General features: G+C 39.4%; 1 protein-coding gene across 1 annotated transcript; it reads left to right on the forward strand.

Moving 5' to 3' along the window:
- The first annotated feature begins 6,835 nt into the window (after window positions 1-6,835).
- On the forward strand, window positions 6,836-17,831 carry LOC146137173 (uncharacterized). The gene is made up of 18 exons (XM_083393740.1): window positions 6,836-6,932; window positions 7,435-7,610; window positions 7,757-7,893; window positions 9,773-9,946; window positions 10,749-11,062; window positions 11,441-11,660; window positions 11,934-12,103; window positions 12,524-12,740; window positions 13,168-13,289; window positions 13,697-13,822; window positions 14,130-14,218; window positions 14,616-14,811; window positions 15,056-15,350; window positions 16,042-16,155; window positions 16,461-16,597; window positions 16,899-17,155; window positions 17,272-17,275; window positions 17,551-17,831. Exons 1-18 carry the CDS (start codon window positions 6,836-6,838, stop codon window positions 17,829-17,831), a joined length of 3,126 nt encoding a protein of 1,041 aa, XP_083249866.1.
- The last annotated feature ends 604 nt before the right edge of the window (window positions 17,832-18,435 follow it).

Here is an 18,435-nt window from a genome sequence, read left to right on the forward strand (position 1 = left end):
GGATTCCGACGAAATCATAAACCCGAACCGAACCGGACCTGAAAATATTGAAACGGTTCGACTCCCTGAATGAAATATCAAACACTGCGCCATTATCAGCTTACTTTGTCGCAAAGTTCCGGAAACCAGCGCGGCAAAGCTGACCTTTAATCGTCGGCTTAAACTTTGCTCTGCAATCCACAGGCGTATTTGCACAGGCGGGGATTCCCCCACGGTAATTGCACGTCAAACAAGCGAGGAGCTTTCCGCTTTGTGAGTTTCGGGTTTGGTCAACAAGAACTTGAATGACATCGTTGTAATTGAAACCATTCGACAAGAGTTTGGCAGGACACGCATTCTGTCTGCACGAATATTCTCTAAAGCTTTAAAGCGATTCTTAAATTGTGCCGCTGAACTTTTAGTAAATTTGACAAATAAGTTATTTGTATTAAAAATAAGCATACGCGCAAGCATTTCAGACTTGAATATGAATTATCCTTTACAAAATTTGATACTATGAAAACGTTTACATATAGTTGGGAGATTGTAAAGTTATTATATTGTTGTTCTGTTAAATGCGCGCCGCTAAATATTTAAGATTCTATTAGTGTGCAACAATCTGAAAGAGAACCACTACCTTAAATGCACGATAATGGATAACTATGTTATGGTATTTACTTACTACCTCCCATCTAGCTAGTGTGACTAATAAATTATAATTCTATTGTTTTACAGAAAGTTTTCTTTTTTTTTTAGATTGGGAAAATTGAGGAGGTCTTTCTAAGCGGTGTTACGTCACAAAGCAGATAGATTTGGGTTTTATTTGTTTAATTTGATTTTAAAATGAACCGCCCTGCTTTATGTTCCTTTATATAAGTGTTATGTCTCTCTCGCATGTCAGGTTGTTCAAACTACTTCAAAACAAGTTGTTTGCAAATTGATTAGACTTACACACTTACTAGTTACGTGAAATATCTGTTGTGACAGAAATTCGCTCAAAATTGCATCACCAAGAAGGTTTCGACAAAATTGGAAACGTCATTCCCACGTGTTCCGTATAAAATGAGCAAAATTATTAAAACGACGTCATTACTTTGTCACTGTCAAGCACCTAATTACATTTGGTCAGACCGGGAATAATTTCAATAATCAGACAGCATCTTTGCCTTGTGCTTGCGTGCGAGTAAAATTCCCACCAAGTAATAAAGCCCCGGTTTACAAGAAGCTTGACTCGAAACTTACAATTCCCGAGTTCCGCATTTTCAACAAACACAGACTTTTAAATCTCCAAACTGCTGAAGTATTTTGCGAAACACGGTTTCTGATACGATCCAAGTATTTCCTTAAATATAGCTTGAACATTTTAAGTTTTAACGTTTGTTATTCCTTATCGATCCCCAGCAGACATTCTTTATCGATTCCCGCCATCCAGGAAGCACGTGACACCCCAAACCGTGTCTCTGGCTTCCTATTGGCCAAATATCGTCAAAAAAACGCTTGATTGTGTCGCTATAAGAATGCATTGTGATGTAACAGACAATGTTGTGCTTTGAATATTTCCTGCCGTTCGCCAAGGTCAAGTTTTGGGCTTCAAGGACGTCGAGCGCCGACAATTGGTTCCGTTTGTCTCGAAACAAACGCTTTTAACAAAAGGTCAGCCGAAGGTTGCTTGCAATTCGCTCGTGTTACGTCACAATGGGCAGACAATCAAATCGTTCTAATCGTGAAAGCGTTCCTTGCGATAAACATCTTGGAATCGATTCTGTCTGGAAATTTCATTTCAACAACAGCCAAGGTCGAATATTTGCGCCAAGGTCATTTCTACTGGCGCATTGTCTGGTTCGTCCCCAGTTACTTTGAATCAGAATAAACAAATGTTCTTATTAAATTGTGATCAACTCGCAGTAAAACAAAACAACCCGCACAAAAAATCGATAATAACTTGCTCTAGCTCGTTATACTTTATTGTTAAAATTATTGAGCTTTTAAAGCATTATTAAATGTACATATATCAAAGCATTGCAACGTATGCCAAGAAGACTAAGATAACGTACGAACATTACTAGGATCATGTAGCTTTATCATTGTTTGGTTTAAGGTGCGGTTTTCTGGCCGTACAGAAATCGTTAGAAATTCAAAGGGTATTTCCTTCCTCAAAACACTTTAATCATAAATCTAAACAAAACTTACAAAGCAAGGCTTAACACAAATAAAGCCATTCTGTGGACGCTTGTGAAATTTCACTTGATGTATATAAACCACTTGAATGGCTTTGATGTAACCGCGACCGCACAGCGTTATACGAGGCACGTATGGATTCCATTAGCAAGTATGCCTTGTGTGTTTTAAAGGAGCGCCTCACAAAAAGCTTGCTACAACGTTGGTTTAGCTGCGTAAATATCGATACTTGTGGAGTATAGTTTAAACTGGGCAAGAAGATTCTGACAACGTAAATAAGCTATTTCGTGCCTTAAATTTTAAATTTTCGTGGAACCGGCGTTTTCTAAGTGTTAACAAAATCGTCGTTCAATTTGGTTGTAGCAAATGTTTTTAACACATTGGTGGTTAAGGTCCGTTACAGAGTAATCTGAACTAGCTAAATATGGCTAGCTGAATTATTTACCAAAATATTGTCACATTCACAACTTTATGGGCTTTCAGTTTACGGTTTTTAATCCACTGGTAATTCAGTTGCAATGTGATCTACACTGGTTAGATATTGCAAACCAATTTTTAAAACAAAAAAATGTCATCCAATTTTTATTATAATATGGCCATCAAATTTTAGTACCATACTGCCATCCAAGATAAATGTTTCTGTACAACATCGACAATTTGATCCACACCCTAGCATTGCATATGTTGTTTGGGTTAAGATTAAGTACATACGTATTAAATATCCACCTTTTGAATTTTTAACGGCCACAAGCAAACACGTCATTCCTTTAACGTCTCCTGGTTTCTTCCTCTAATAGCAAAGTATTTGAGGTGGAGACGTAACACAACTTAACATTTACCTTGGCTTTAACACTACTGGGCGGTTCCGCTAAATTACTTTTGCCAAGTGGGCGTTTTCTAAGGGAATATTTGCTTAACCGTCTTGGTCTGTTCTGTGAAAATTTTATGATTTACTTTTGGATTTAGTGATTAACTCCACCAAAGGTTCGCCATTTTCGTTAAATTTAATGACTTATTGCTTAATATTTAAGCAGCTCTGTAGTTTGTCGATGTGTCTGTGATATTTAAGTGAGACAACTCAGCAAATATAGCGACGTTTTGTTGAAACTACTTTCCGCTTTTGATATTTGGCTGAAGTTGAATCATTGGCTCGTTTAATGAGAACTGCGGTGACGTTTATAGGAAACTGTGACAACACAAAGTGCATTATTAGGTAGTTTGAACAGGACCGGGCCATTAAACTATAAAAAGAGTCAATTTTCAAGGGTTTTTAATGTCAAAGCTGAGTTGGCAATTTTAGATCTGAAATAAGATCGGGCCCTTGTGACATTCAGGGCAGTTTAATAACTTCCGTTTCTTGCAGCTGATGTCCTTAATTACTTAAAAATAATGTTTTATGTCTTAAAATGGGCCGCGACTTGTATACACTTTGTACACTCCGGGAAGAAGCTTTAAAACTGGGTTCGAACCTCGTTGGAAGCAACGCGAAACAACAAAGCTATTAAGACTTTCCTGAGAAACACCAACCGAGCATCGAACATCTCACTTCATTGAGCAATAATCACAACAGCGCATTTTTGTTGAAATTACTAATGCTTTGAGACAATTAAATCTTAATGTCAACCTTTTTGCTTCAGATACTGAAAGTAAAACATGTGGAGAATATTGTGGGCACCTTGGAACTGCAGGCTGTGATCACGCGGATGTCAAGACAAAAGTCTCTCTAAATATCAGAATTCAATTAGATTATGTAACACAGTGGTTCTCAACCGCCGGTCCGCGTCCACCTTTCTGCCGGTCCGCCAAATATATTACAATTCTATTTCTCAGTTGCAAAGGCTTGTCCATCAAATTTAGAACTTCACCAGCTCAGTAATTTGCAGCATTGTCACGTAGCATAGAGTTAATGGTCTACTTTGAACTTTATTGTATCGTCACAATGCTGCAAGTGTTTTGGCCAACTGTTTAAAAGTAGGCTACAACTCGTTTAAGTGTTAAACTTTAGGACCAGCTGTATGTGAAAGCTGAGAAGTGGTTTAGTTGCATACTGTTGCGTTATTAAATTTTGGGTTGATTTTGATTTTTGAAGGTCCACCGGTCCGCAAAACTTGTTTTAAAATTTTACCGGTCCGTATGCTAAAAAGTTTGAGAACCACTGATGTAACACATAATTATGTTGCGTATAAAAGTGAATTATAAGGACCTCTTTACAACTTTTCCGAACTTATGGAATGAAGCCAAACTACAAAACCATTTTGCATAAACTCGGCTAAATTTCTTTCTATAAAATTATTAATATCGGACACACACTTCTTATGTACAAGTCGTACACACGCGCGCCACCATTCACAAAATTAATGGCTGCTACAGATGACTCTTTGTTGACACCTAGCGGAAAGTTGTCATATAATAACAGCCACACAATAAACACAACTTTTTCGAAGCTTAACACTTCTGTATTCTGATCTGCTTTATCCATATAAGGTGAGGTATAACTGGCAGTTGGAACAAAACTTAAAGGTTGGTTTTCTTTGCGCTTCCCTGCTTTACTTCAATCTAGTTTTTTGACTATGTCTGTTGAAATTGATTTTAAACTTTTGGACTTTTATGCGTATTATTTTAGACCTATGCCTTTTCTCGCGAAAACTGAGTTTTGCTAGGCGGTGGACAAATGAACGATAACAGCCAATCTTCGCATTTAACCAACACTTAGACCAGAATAAAAAGGAACGAAGACCCTACCTTCTTCGTGGCGTCTCCTAGTGGAGTCGGCTCAGGCCACCACAGTTAAGTCAGATATATTCTCGATCACCCTTGGGTCGATAGGAAGAACGAACGCCAAAACTTTACCTTCACCTTTTACTTTCTTTACTTTTTCGTTGGTTGATGAAACACGCGATTGTAGTAGACAGAGCATCACAATGTCACTTAACTAAACTTTAAAATTATAAAACCTGGAAAAGCACAAACGAATTGTAAGGCCGAACTCGGCTCCATGCACGAACGATAACGCGAAGCCCGTAATACAGTGGTTCCCAACCTTTATGGCTTGCGGCACCGCTACAAAATATGTTCGTCGGTAATGTAGTTTAATGTCACAATAAACGAAAGTGGAACAACACACATCAACTCTACACAACGTACGAAGTTTAAGTGGATTTATTTCACTCTAATCTTATACAAAAAAATGTAAGAGTTGAGCAAAAATCAGATTCTTAAAGATTTTGAAATATCTCTCGGCACCCTTGTGCATTAGAAATGGCGCCCAGGGCCACGGCTTGCACGTATGTTAGCTCACTTGGAAACTAAATACAACCGTTTCACAAAACAGCAATAACAAGACTGTCCTGATGTTGTCGCAATTAACCAATTAATTTCCGTTTAGGGCGAATTATAATGCGTAAAACAATCAATGATTAGGAGTGAAAACGTTAAGGTGGAAGGGCAATAGATGAAAACGTGTAGAGGTTAGGGGGCTTGATTTCTACACAGACAGAAGCACAAGCTAATAAGTCAGAAGGCATCGTTGTCAATAATAATCGTCACACGCATTCACGCCGTAGATCCGACGTTAGCCTGACCGGTGTGAAAATAACAACATGATATTCATTTTAATGTTAACTAATGTGAACCGCACGAAGACTATCTCGAGACATATTTTCTCTATAAAGAAAAAAGGTATAAACAGCCACCGAACATTAAAATTGTTGGCATCAGCGAGTCATAAATGAATTTGGAAAACCTTTAATGGAAGTGAATAAAGACAATAAATTCTTGCAACAAAGCAGTTTGCTTCCCCACCATCCCTGAGGTTCCTGAGTCTTCGATCAAAAACATTAAAATAAGGATATTTTGTCAAACTCGTAAAGGCGGTTTCTACTTTATTTTTAAATGCATCATTTTCTGCTGTTCTGCAACTATTTTACGCGCCAGTTCTTCCATTAAGTGTAAATGGCGTCTCATGATCGGTGATATTAGTAATTTCACGCATGACCGAACATTCAATCATCTAACTACGCGTCATTGTTTTGGATTCATTATTGAAGAACATTTTAATGGTTAATGATATAAGTTAGATGTTGTTGATGGCGAATTTAGTGTAAATAACACATAAATTAACTTCTGTTTCGAATATTATCTTTATTGGGCTAAACATGAAGTACTTGACAGAAAGCTGTGTTTATTACTAGCAATAAGAAATAGTGTAATGTAGGATAAAACAAAATGATCAGTCCTAAATATATCGAAATATGTCGTCAATTGCCAACCGTAGGGTGCGGGACGACTAGACCCACAAGACCACAAACGAACAACCTCTTCTTTAAAATTTTCAAAAGTTGTTCGGAAAATCTTTTGCTTCGTAATAATAAACAAAAGCAACTTGTGACGTAACAATTTCAATAAACGTGACAGCTTTCAACAAAGATTTCTGTCCACTACGAGTGCATGATTTCTATAGATTTTATCCCTAATCCCTTTGAGCCGCGCTTTGCGTGGTTATTACACTTTTGAACAGTGACGTCACAATAAGGTAATCGTGCTAACAAACGGCACGCGCGGCTCAGATGTTTCCGCCAGTGCTTGGATGGCCAGGATGTGAATGAATGAGGCGACTGGATTCTTGGAATAATTCGGTCAAATTAGTTGGAGCGAGGTTGAGTGGTGAATGTGGTTGAAGATGTTGCTCACATGTTCCAACATGCTGTTGGTTGAGCTTCGAAGCTTCTATCTATTAATCACCATAATCTTGTGGGTTACTGAAGTACATTCTGCAGGTAAGGTTTTTTTATTATTTTTTTGTTGTGTTGTTTACTTTGGTTTAGTAAAATTTTGCTTTGTGCCGCGATGAGGATAACAATGCAGTTTTGTTTTGTTAGATATTTTGTTTATTTATGCTTATAATTTATAGTAAAGCGTAGTTTGAAACCAGTTAGATTTGATATGCTTGTTCACGGGTATATAGGTGAAGCGGCTATATAGGTTTTTAAATAAACACTTTTCTACAATTTCAACATCATTTATGTTAAAAAGTTAAAAAACTTTTTCAAAACCTTCGCACATTATTACTGCCATATAACTTTAATATGTTATATTTATACAATGGCTAAGGCAAAGGTGAAACATTATAAAACATTCTACCGCAAATATAAATATATATGAAAGAAAATTAATTGATTTGACAAATGAAAATGGAAGAATGTGAATTGTGACGTCATATTAAATATACTTACTACTTAGCAATAAACCACAGGATAACGTCTTGTCAATGCCGTTCAGAAACCTCGTGTCCAGCTGGCAAGGTCAAATGTTTGACCCCCGAACAAAGTGATGACTATAACACCTACACCCAACAGGGATACGATGCGAACAACTATAACACCAACACCGATACTCGTTCCAATGACGGTTATTATGGCGACTACGCTTACAACTATAACACACCTACCGAAGGTGTAAGTGTCAAAGATCATGTTTACAACTTTTGCACTACTATTCTAATGACGTAATATAAAATTCCAATGACGTCACATCTTTGTAACCGTCCATTAAAAATGGTGAATTTTCTTTTAATTTACAGCAAAAGTCATTTTTTCCACAGAACGCCAGCGCTCCGTCGAGTGACGTCACGTGCATACCGGTGACGTCATTGTGTGATGACGTAGTTGATTGCGTGGACGGTTGGGACGAGTGCGATTGCAATGGTTCGATGACGTGCAACCGATCGATCAACAATTGGTGAGTTTATTGATGTTTTTAGCGCGAAGATTAAGCTGATTGTCTAAAGTTAGAATGAATTTTAATTAATATGCTGAGAATGCCCGATAATATCGGATCGGAACCGATACTCGATGCCAAGTGGTATCGGTACTCGTCCGATACTAGGGTGGTATCGGTACTCGTCCGATACTAGGGTGGTATCGGTACTTGTCCGATACTAGGGTGGTATCGGTACTCGTCCGATACTAGGGTGGTATCGGTACTCGCCGATACTAGGGTGGTGTCGGTACTCGTCCGATACTTGGGTGGTGTCCGATACTAGGGTGGTATCGGTACTTGTCCGATACTAGGGTGGTATCGGTACTTGTCCGATACTAGGGTGGTATCGGTACTTGTCCGATACTAGGGTGGTATCGGTACTTGTCCGATACTAGGGTGGTATCGGTACTCGTCCGATACTAGGGTGGTATCGGTACTTGTCCGATACTAGGGCGGTATCGGTACTTGTCCGATACTAGGGCGGTATCGGTACTTGTCCGATACTAGGGTGGCATCGGTACTTTTCCGATACTAGGGTGGTATCGGTACTTATCCGATACTAGGGTGGTATCGGTACTCGTCCGATACTAGGGTGGTATCGGTACTCGTCCGATACTAGGGTGGTATCGGTACTTATCCGATACTAGGGTGGTATCGGTACTTGTCCGATACTAGGGTGGTATCGGTACTCGTCCGATACTAGGGTGGTATCGGTACTCGTCCGATACTAGGGTGGTATCGGTACTCGTCCGATACTAGGGTGGTATCGGTACTCGTCCGATACTTGGGTGGTATCGGTACTCGTCCGATACTAGGGTGGTATCGGTACTCGTCCGATACTAGGGTGGTATCGGTACTCGTCCGATACTAGGGTGGTATCGGTACTCGTCCGATACTAGGGTGGTATCGGTACTTATCCGATACTAGGGTGGTATCGGTACTCGTCCGATACTAGGGTGGTATCGGTACTTATCCGATACTAGGGTGGTATCGGTACTCGTCCGATACTAGGGTGGTATCGGTACTCGTCCGATACTAGGGTGTTATCGGTACTTGTCCGATACTAGGGTGGTATCGGTACTTATCCGATACTAGGGTGGTATCGGTACTCGTCCGATACTAGGGTGTTATCGGTACTTGTCCGATACTAGGGTGGTATCGGTACTTATCCGATACTAGGGTGGTATCGGTACTCGTCCGATACTAGGGTGGTATCGCTACTCGTCCGATACTAGGGTGGTATCGGTACTCGTCCGATACTAGGGTGGTATCGGTACTTGTCCGATACTAGGGTGGTATCGGTACTTGTCCGATACTAGGGTGGTATCGGTACTTATCATTTGTTTCGGGATACAGTTTGGTTAACAATGCATTTAGTTATCGGAATAAAATAATAAGGATGTCTAGACTGTGACGTCATATTCAGACGCATTATTTTATCGTCACAATAGGGGATTGAAATGCGTTCCACCGTCCAACATCTGTGACGACATAATACATTGCGCGGAAGGTGATGACGAGGTATGCGACTGGCATTTATGTCGTCATAATGGTAAAACGATCAAGAAATCGTCGCTTTGTGACGGAATAGACGATTGTCGTGATGCGACATCTAGTGACGAATGTGATTGTCCGAACACAGCTTTCTGCCGAGACAAAAGGTTGGGGGGTAGTTTTGTTTTTAAAGATTTTTTAATAATTTTTTACTAAAAATACCAAACAATTGTAATCATAAAAAAGTTGGCCAACTTTTTTTTCTGTTTTTCCTTTATTCTCTTCTTTTCCCTGCCGCAGAAGATTAAATAATAGAAAGTTGTTGTTGAAAACCACAAATTCTTTTCAGATGCATTCAACAAAGGCAGCTTTGTGACGGAACAAAGGATTGCAGCGACGGAAGTGACGAGTGTCATTGTGACGACATAGATACGGCTCTGATGTTTCATTGCGTGAAAACAAAGACGTGTGTCGACAAGAAGTTGATTTGCGACGGAAAAATCGATTGTGGGAGTTACGCAATAAAGTCGAACGACAGGTGACAATTTCAACACCAAGTTTTAATTGAGTGACGTCATTTCTTATTTATATATGGAAGACTTAATTATTTCACGGTTGAGAAAATTGAACTCGGTAAAGCCAAAGCTTCGGCTCTTATGCTTTTTTTTACATGATCAAGGATTTTTGTAAACAAGTCATTCGACAAAACTTAATGAAAGTCAAGTCTTAAAATATTTCTACAAAAATTAGTTAAACAGATTTCAGATGTAATAACCAGAGCAAACCAGACAACGCCCTGTTTGAAAACTAAAATGCTGTTAAATCCACTGCTAGTTTTCGGTGCTCGCCAAATCAGGGACGTCCTAAACATTTGGCAGGAAGTAAGCGCGATATGCCGCTTTGTTTTCGATCGATAACGCGCGCGTTAATCGTCGGTTTCCCCTCCGCATCGAAAGTTAACGCGAATTATATGCGACTCCGCCGATTTTATGCTTGACTTACCTTACACGGGCAATAAATCACCTTTCATGAAAAGAAAGTTTCTTAAGTTAGAAAAACTAATGTTGGATCCAAATTTTTATATTAAGCAAAAACCTCTCTTCTGTAAATATTGCGCTCATTTCATCTTTTGTTTTTCCTTCGCCTTGAACAGGTTTCCGAAAAGTTGGTTCACAATAAAATTACCAGAGGAGATATTTTATCATTAATATAATGCCTGGAAACAACACTTTATAAAATTAAACTTATTTTTTTACCTTTCTAAAATTTTTTTAAATTATTTTGTTGTATTTTTTAACTTTCCAGTTTCATCTTAGCGCTTTTCCAACAAATCTTTCCAGAACCTTCTATGTGTTGGATTGCACCGACGAACAAATCCTCGGCTGCAACCGAACCTTCGCATGTGATGACGCAACACGACAGCTGCGAAGTGACGTCATCACTCGTGACGTCAAGACCTGCGTCATGGCGAGCGAGAGGTGCGACGGGAAGGCCGACTGCGCCGACGGGAGCGACGAGTGCGCATGCGCAGACTCCCTGCCTTGCCCCCCCAGACGCAGTGACGTCACCAGGAACGAGGGGAGGTTCTTCGATGATGACGTCATGCCAGGGGCGAGGATCTTGGATCGATCTGCGCTCGAGATTTTCGGGATTGGTGAGAAATTGTTTTTTAAGTTTTGTTGATTTTATTAAGGAAGATATTTAAGGTGTTTTGCCGCTTCCAACCAACCACGGGTCACGTGTCAGTAAAATACGTCACAATACGTCACAAGGTAGATCGCTGTCGTCACAATGGCAACCACGATTTCTAGTTTATATGATGAATAATTAAATTATTACACTAGTGGTCCCAGGGGTCCGAGAACCACGATTGGGAAACTCGGGATAAAATTGCATTTCCTCACCAAATGTTTCATTTCGTTATTTAACTGCGCAGCCATGTTTTATCTTGAATATTTCTATCTGCTCCCAATGGTTTTTATTGGTTATGTAATCATTCCACAATGTTATAATTGTCCTCCATTGTTTTAAGACAAACCACCGACCAAGTGTTTGTTACGTCACAACCTGTGTGACGGAGTGTCCCATTGTGACGGTGACAGTGACGAAAGAATATCGGGATTCGGCTTCAAATGTCACCTCAACGCTTCCAAGACTTCCGGTGATTGCGTCATTCCCCAGCTCATGGTGAATGATGACGTCATCGATTGCGTAGACAGCAGTGACGTATGCATGAGGGACGGCAAGTGGAGGTAGAATTAAGTTTGGTATTGTTGAGTAAAGCGTGAAGCGTGACGCTATTTTGTAAAAAATATATTTTTGTTTGAAACTTTTTGGGGTTATAACATTGCATTTTTTAGTCCCCAATGAAATTATTTTTTTTTTGTATTACAAAAACTATTTCATGTTTTTCACTGCTTCCAACTTAATTCCTTATTTTCTGCATTCATTTGTATTCTTGTTTTGTTTTTTTGTAAAATCGTAGTAAATAAATACTTCCGGGTAATCCCCTAAATACTCCCCAGGTGTTTCCGGTGCTTGGATGGTTCCATCACAATTTCAATTCACCAGGTTTGTGACGACATAATAGACTGCCCCGACCTGTCCGACGAATGCCTTTGTGACGAAACGAAACGACTTCCCATTTGTGACGTCATATGCGATCCTCATGACGTAACAACCAACTGTTCGCGAGGTAAGTAAGTTTCTTTCGAGGAGGATTTAACTTATGAATATTAAGTCAGACAATTGCCTGCGGTCGCAGAAAAAACACAAAGACGGTTAAAACAAAATACTTGGTTTATAATGAATTAAAAGATTTACAAACACAATAATTCACTCTGGGTCCGCACTAAGATGCGTTTTTAATGAATTCACATCAATAATTTGGCTTAAAATACTTTATTTGTTTTTAATGAAGCTTTTAAAACAAAATATGCCTAGTTTTATTGATCCAAAATAGCTTTTAAACCAAAATCCTTTATGCTTTTATTTTAAAGCATTTTTTTTACATTGTAATCCAGTGTTCTGAGAAACACTAAATATATGTTTTCAACATTGATCTTTTTTGCGAAACATATTATTTCTTACTTAACACAAAAAAACGTTGTTTCAGGAACTATAAGCTGCAGCGACACCTTGTGGATTCCCTTCAGCCGAGTTTGTGATGGTCACGTGGATTGCGTCAACCACTCACAGGACGCCACGTATCAACACGCAGACGAGGATTACTGTGTCAAAGGTCATAGGGTCGACGACCACGTCATTTCCTGCCCGACCGGAAGCGGAACTGACGTGTTGAGGCCAAAGGTCGCCAACAAATGTGACCTCAGGTCAGCTGTTTCATTCTTTTTTATTAAGATTTAATTATTTAAAGAAACTTAAATAAACAGGAACTTCGAAAGGAAATTCTTTACTATGGTCCGAAAGCTCATCAGCAAAATCTAGTTTTTATATTTATAAGGATTATTTAAATCTGCAGACATAAAACAATTAGACTGAGGCAACCTGCTGTTTCCGGTGGAACTTGTGTGCAAACATAAAACTTAAATTAAGTCTAAAGTTTCTATTTTAAGTTATACACTAAGGTTTCTATTAGACCGTAAACCCCAAAACTAGTTCACGTCCCCCAAGTGGTCCACGGGTCCCAGTTTAAGGTAAACCATACTTTCAACCACTTTATACTTGGGTGCTAAACCACAACGCGACAAGAAGGTTAAGTGTTGAAGCTGAGGCGTGACTTTTGTGCGTCCGACGCAGACCCGAGTGTTCAGACTTGTTCGACGAGTGTGAGGTTGTGTGTGACGTAACAGCTGGATATTGTCGTCACCTCACCAAAGACTGGTCGTGGAGAGGGGAGAAGCGCTTCCACTGTTCGTCAGGTGTGTGACGTCATAATATCGTACAACATGACGTTATCAAGCAATACTGTATGACGTCATAGGAGGTGTGACTGGAATATTTCATACTCCATATCAGCGATATATCAGGAGCCTTAAGGAATATAGTCTTGCACTAAGCAAGCACGTGACGTAATCATGTAATCGGTATGACGTCATCACCCTACTGGGGTGTGATGTCAGTACTTAAATATGAATGATTTTTAAACCCAAAGTGATAATTAGTATGACTTTTTACTAAATGTTTACTAACTAGGCGACTAAACTCGACGACTTAGTTTATTTTGTTGCCATGTGTATTTAAAGTTGTCAAGGTTTTAATATTTACTTTATTTTAAGGTGTAACCTACTGCAATAATGCAGCCTCCTAATGATGACGTCACTCGCAGGTTTAAAGGAGGGTATGACGTCAGAAGGGATCGGATTGCTGGGGGGAGCGGTCTGCGATGGGAGGGAGGATTGCAACGAGGGGGAGGACGAAGCCTTCTGTCCGCACCGATTCAACTGCGACGCAGGTCGGTTTGGACGCCATTTTGTGTCAGCAGCTGGAATGTTGAACTGATAATTGCTGGTTTAAGCCGCAACTTGGATTGTAGTTAAACGAAACAACACAGATTGATATTTGTGGTCTTAATTTTAAATAGATTTATTTTCTTAACAATTCATTTGTTTGCAATAAAATAAATTTATTCACAACCTTTTGAGCAGTTTATTCACATTTTGTATTTGTGTTTGACAGACAATTTTATAATACATTGCACCAATGTGTTCGCTGTTTAGTTTATTTCCCAAGAATATTTAATTTCTCGTTTCATTACGTAGGTGATGACATCACCAGTGTTGACGTCAGACAGGTGTGTGACGGAACGTTGGATTGTTTGGACAGAAGTGACGAGCTGAACTGTTCTGAGGTTGGTTTTTCGATGCTTTTCTTAGTTTAAAAAACATCAAAACTAAACAAGCAGAAACACTTAACTATAATTGTTGTTGACCGATAATATCGCAGCAAGTGTACGATAACTGTTGTAATTATCGTTGCTCGTTCAGAACAACAATAATTTCGAACTTTCCCAGGAAACTTTATTGGCTTTGGAAAGTTAATTCTGAAGCCACGCCCAACTCACTAATACATAATTAATTTAATCACGGACAAATTTTTTTTGAAAGGGAAAAGACATCGGATGCTGAAGAGCTGGATTATTCAGCGATTATGTCAAACCTTATAACTATAACCCTCACATAATAGGTTTCGATTCTATAAACACGACCGAATAAAATCCATTCGAATCGATTGTTACGTTGTTCCAGTACTTCTATTGTGAGGGCGGCGAGCCATTGTTCGTTCCGCGATCATCGATGCACGACGGCAAGGTCGATTGTGACGACATAAGCGACGAGTGTCCCAAAGAAGCGATGGCGACGATTTTCGCGTCAGCTCGTGAGATGATCGCGCTTCCATTCTTCCGCGTCATGATCTGGATCATGGCCTTCCTCGCGCTTATTGGTGGGTTACAATGATGACGTCACGTCAGTGTTATGACGTCATACAAATAGCATGACCATATATAATATCATGAACTTATGTAAGTACGTTGGGCAAATATAAGAAATATGAGCTGATATAATAAAGTAAATGGCACTGGGATTTAATTAATAAGAAGTAAAAAGAAATAATTGAAAAAACATTCTTGTGTTCAATCACAACAGCAATTGACCTCGTAATTGTACTTGAACTGGCTTGTAATTAGGCAACTCGTCAGTGGCAACCCGCCAGCTGTGGCTACTCTGGCAAGCGTCACAGAACCGGCACGTCAACAGCGTTGCTACTAGCAACCACCTCCTCATTCTAAATCTAGCGGTTGCTGATCTACTCACGGGGATTTACCTTCTCACGGTGGCTGTCCACTCGGTTAAGTTCTCCGGCATTTATTGTCAGATGGACAAAACATGGCGGACGTCGGACACCTGCCGGAATCTCGGCTACCTTAATTCGGTTGCCACGGAAACGTCGGTTGTCATTCTAACTATTATGACGTCAGTAAGGTAAAGAATGTTTTTTAATTTTTAAACAAACTAATATCCATTAATTATTCCTGTAAGTTCTTACTAAGAAACATAATACCGTTTCCTACGGCTTTCCAAAGACACCTTCTTAAAATTTTTCCTCTAAGGTTATTTAAATCTGAAAATGCTAAACCCTAATTAAAGCGTGTTTCAAAGTTAAATATTCATCACGTTTTTCGTTAATCTCACTTTCAGAAGGTGTACTGATCAAATATAACGGCACATGTTCTTAGTAAACCGGATGCATTGAGAAGGACAACCGGTAAAAGTCGATAGTAGCAATAAAAAGTAAACTCACAGTGAAAAGCTGCTTGAAATAAACTTGTGAGTGAATGTTTACAACTAACAGACTCCACTCAGTATATCTCCCCTTCAAACAATTCACATTTAAACACACTCCACTCAGTATATCTCCCCTTCAAACAATTCACATTTAAACAGACTCCACTCAGTATATCTCCCTTTCAAACAATTCACATTTAAACAGACTCCACTCAGTATATCTCCCCTTCAAACAATTCACATTTAAACAGACTCCACTCAGTATATCTCCCCTTCAAACAATTCACATTTAAACAGACTCCACTAAGTATATCTCCCTTCAAACAATTCACATTTAAACAGACTCCACTAAGTATATCTCCCCTTCAAACGATTCACATTTAAACAGACTCCACTCAGTATATCTCCCCTTCAAACGATTCACATTTAAACGGACTGCGCTCTGCTGCGCCATCGGGTGGGCTTTCTCCATCACAACAATGCTACCCCCAAGGTTGCACATGTAAGTAGAGCTGTGACGTAACGTATTGATGACGTAACGTAGTTGTGGCGCTAAAGAGCTTTTGGATAATACAATAATTTGATTGTTTGGTGTTTAAGAGTAAATGTTTCACATCGTTGCTGAAGAAATCCAAATCCCGCGTAAATTATTTTGATTTCTAATATATATTTTTGAAGATCATTATTAAATGTTTCAAAGTTGTTTAATATGTTTTATGCTTTTTACTCTAGTTCAAATGAGTGGAACAAATTAAATTTTCTTATCCAAAAAACAAACTGAGCTTTCAAATGAATTTTTATCTTCAGGTTTTCCGACTATTTTTCCGGGTCTGTGTGGTATTTCTCTCCCTTCTATTCTTCCGACATTGTGACGAAACAATCGCTCGTTCAAACAATCCAGAGATTTCACGTTTTGGCCAACGACTCTGTTCTGCCACCTAGAGGTAAGTTGAAAACACTTTAACCAACTTATTTGAATTGTGACGTCACAGACCAACGCTCGCAATTAACCGCATGCGATAATAACACGGGCATAGGGTCCGATAGAAGCGGGGGCGATATTCTGGGGGAATTTAACTTAATTTATGAGATAGGGTTTGAAATAATTTAATGACAAGAAAAAAAAGACTTTTTTAAGAAAGAAATGTTGCTGAGTCACCCTCACCTTTTCCTTTGATCGGATGACACAGCAAAACCTACTCGATTTTTACATCCCGGAACATTTTTTGTCGATTTTTTCGTCAGATTGGAGCTGGGACTCAATCGAGCGGTTCCTGTCCCGGTACTTCCCCCCAAGTGATAGGTTCTCTAAAGTGGGTTATTACGGGAGCCACAGTGTGTGTATCCCCAACATGCTCCCCCGGCCAACTGACCCCGCTGTAGGGTTCTCCGCCGCCGTGAACCTTTTTAACCTCGCGGCCATGGCCTACGTCATAATAGCGTACGCGATGATCTACAAGAAAGCGACAAAAGCGAGTAAGCTGATGGCAGGGCAAGGTAAGGTTTGTTTGGATTAGATTTGCACGCGCGCACACACAAGCACGCATTTGTTGCGTATGCGCTTGTCACAGAAGTGTGTGTGTGTGTGGGTTTTGTTTTGTGTGTAACATGGAGAAAGGATAGTGTTGTGCCTCTGCCCTGATACCAAGATCCAATACAAAGGTAATTTCCACATTTCGGCCAAAGTTCACAAACCAATTGAACGTTTCCACTTTTGACCAATGCTAAAAGTAAAATATTTTTTACCGAAATCGCACGAAAATTTTCATAAAATTATATCATAATGTGCTTTTAGAATAAAACATCAGATATTAGAATCAAATACAAAGCATCGCACAATGCTAGTGAATGCAAACCACCGCGAACCACTCACACTATGTGTTCATCACAGAACGAGGAGGTCGCCAGTCCAAAGCTCGAGCGATCGCCATGCAAAGACGAATATTCCGTCTAGTGGCAAGCAACCTCGCCTGCTGGCTACCTGTCACTGTCCTGGCACTTGTCAAGCTGGCAGGTGTCAGCATGTCACAGCAGGTCTACGCTGCCGCTGCCATCATCTTGTTGCCAGTCACCAGCGCGCTTGACCCGCTGCTCTACTCCGACTTGCCACAGCTGTGCAGTCGCACTTCGGGGACTTCCCCTGCCCTGAGCAAGTCGACAACGGCAACAAACACTTGAAGTTTATTGTTTGTGGAATTCTTCAGCAATGCACGAAAATATACTCGCACAAATAAAAACCTTGTAGTATAATGGCTGGAGGTTGATGGACTTTCATATTTATTTAATCTTATACAGTATCCAACAGCATAACGCGAATTATTCTATAACTTTCCTTAAAAATTCTTCGTGTTCTAGTAAGTAAACATTATTTTGTTTGTTTTTTGCTTTCTTCCATTATTTAAAGGTTTCACAAAAGAAGCGTTTAATTTAAAGGTTGGTTAACAAAAAGGTGTTTCAAAAATTAGTTAAATATTTTCTATTATTGTTTTACGTTTGTGCGAATTAAACGCCTGCGCTCTACCCAACACATGTGCATCAACGATTTGAAAACTTTAAATTTTAGCATAGATAAGCATAATACAGTTGTGTAAATTGGTTAAAAACATAAGTTATATTAAGTTGCAAAGTATTTCGTTTTACAGTTCTTGTAGGTTTCTAAAACCTTTATATTTGACTAGATTTATTCACTACCCTACACCAAAGTGGTAGAATTAATTTATCCTTGGATTAAGACCTTTTACCTGCTTTGGTGATTACAAACCTCAAATTATGTTTAAGTTGT

This window comes from Ascidiella aspersa, chromosome 7 (assembly GCF_963924565.1).
Source record: "Ascidiella aspersa chromosome 7, kaAscAspe10.2, whole genome shotgun sequence".
NCBI classification, from domain to species: Eukaryota; Metazoa; Chordata; class Ascidiacea; order Phlebobranchia; family Ascidiidae; genus Ascidiella; species Ascidiella aspersa.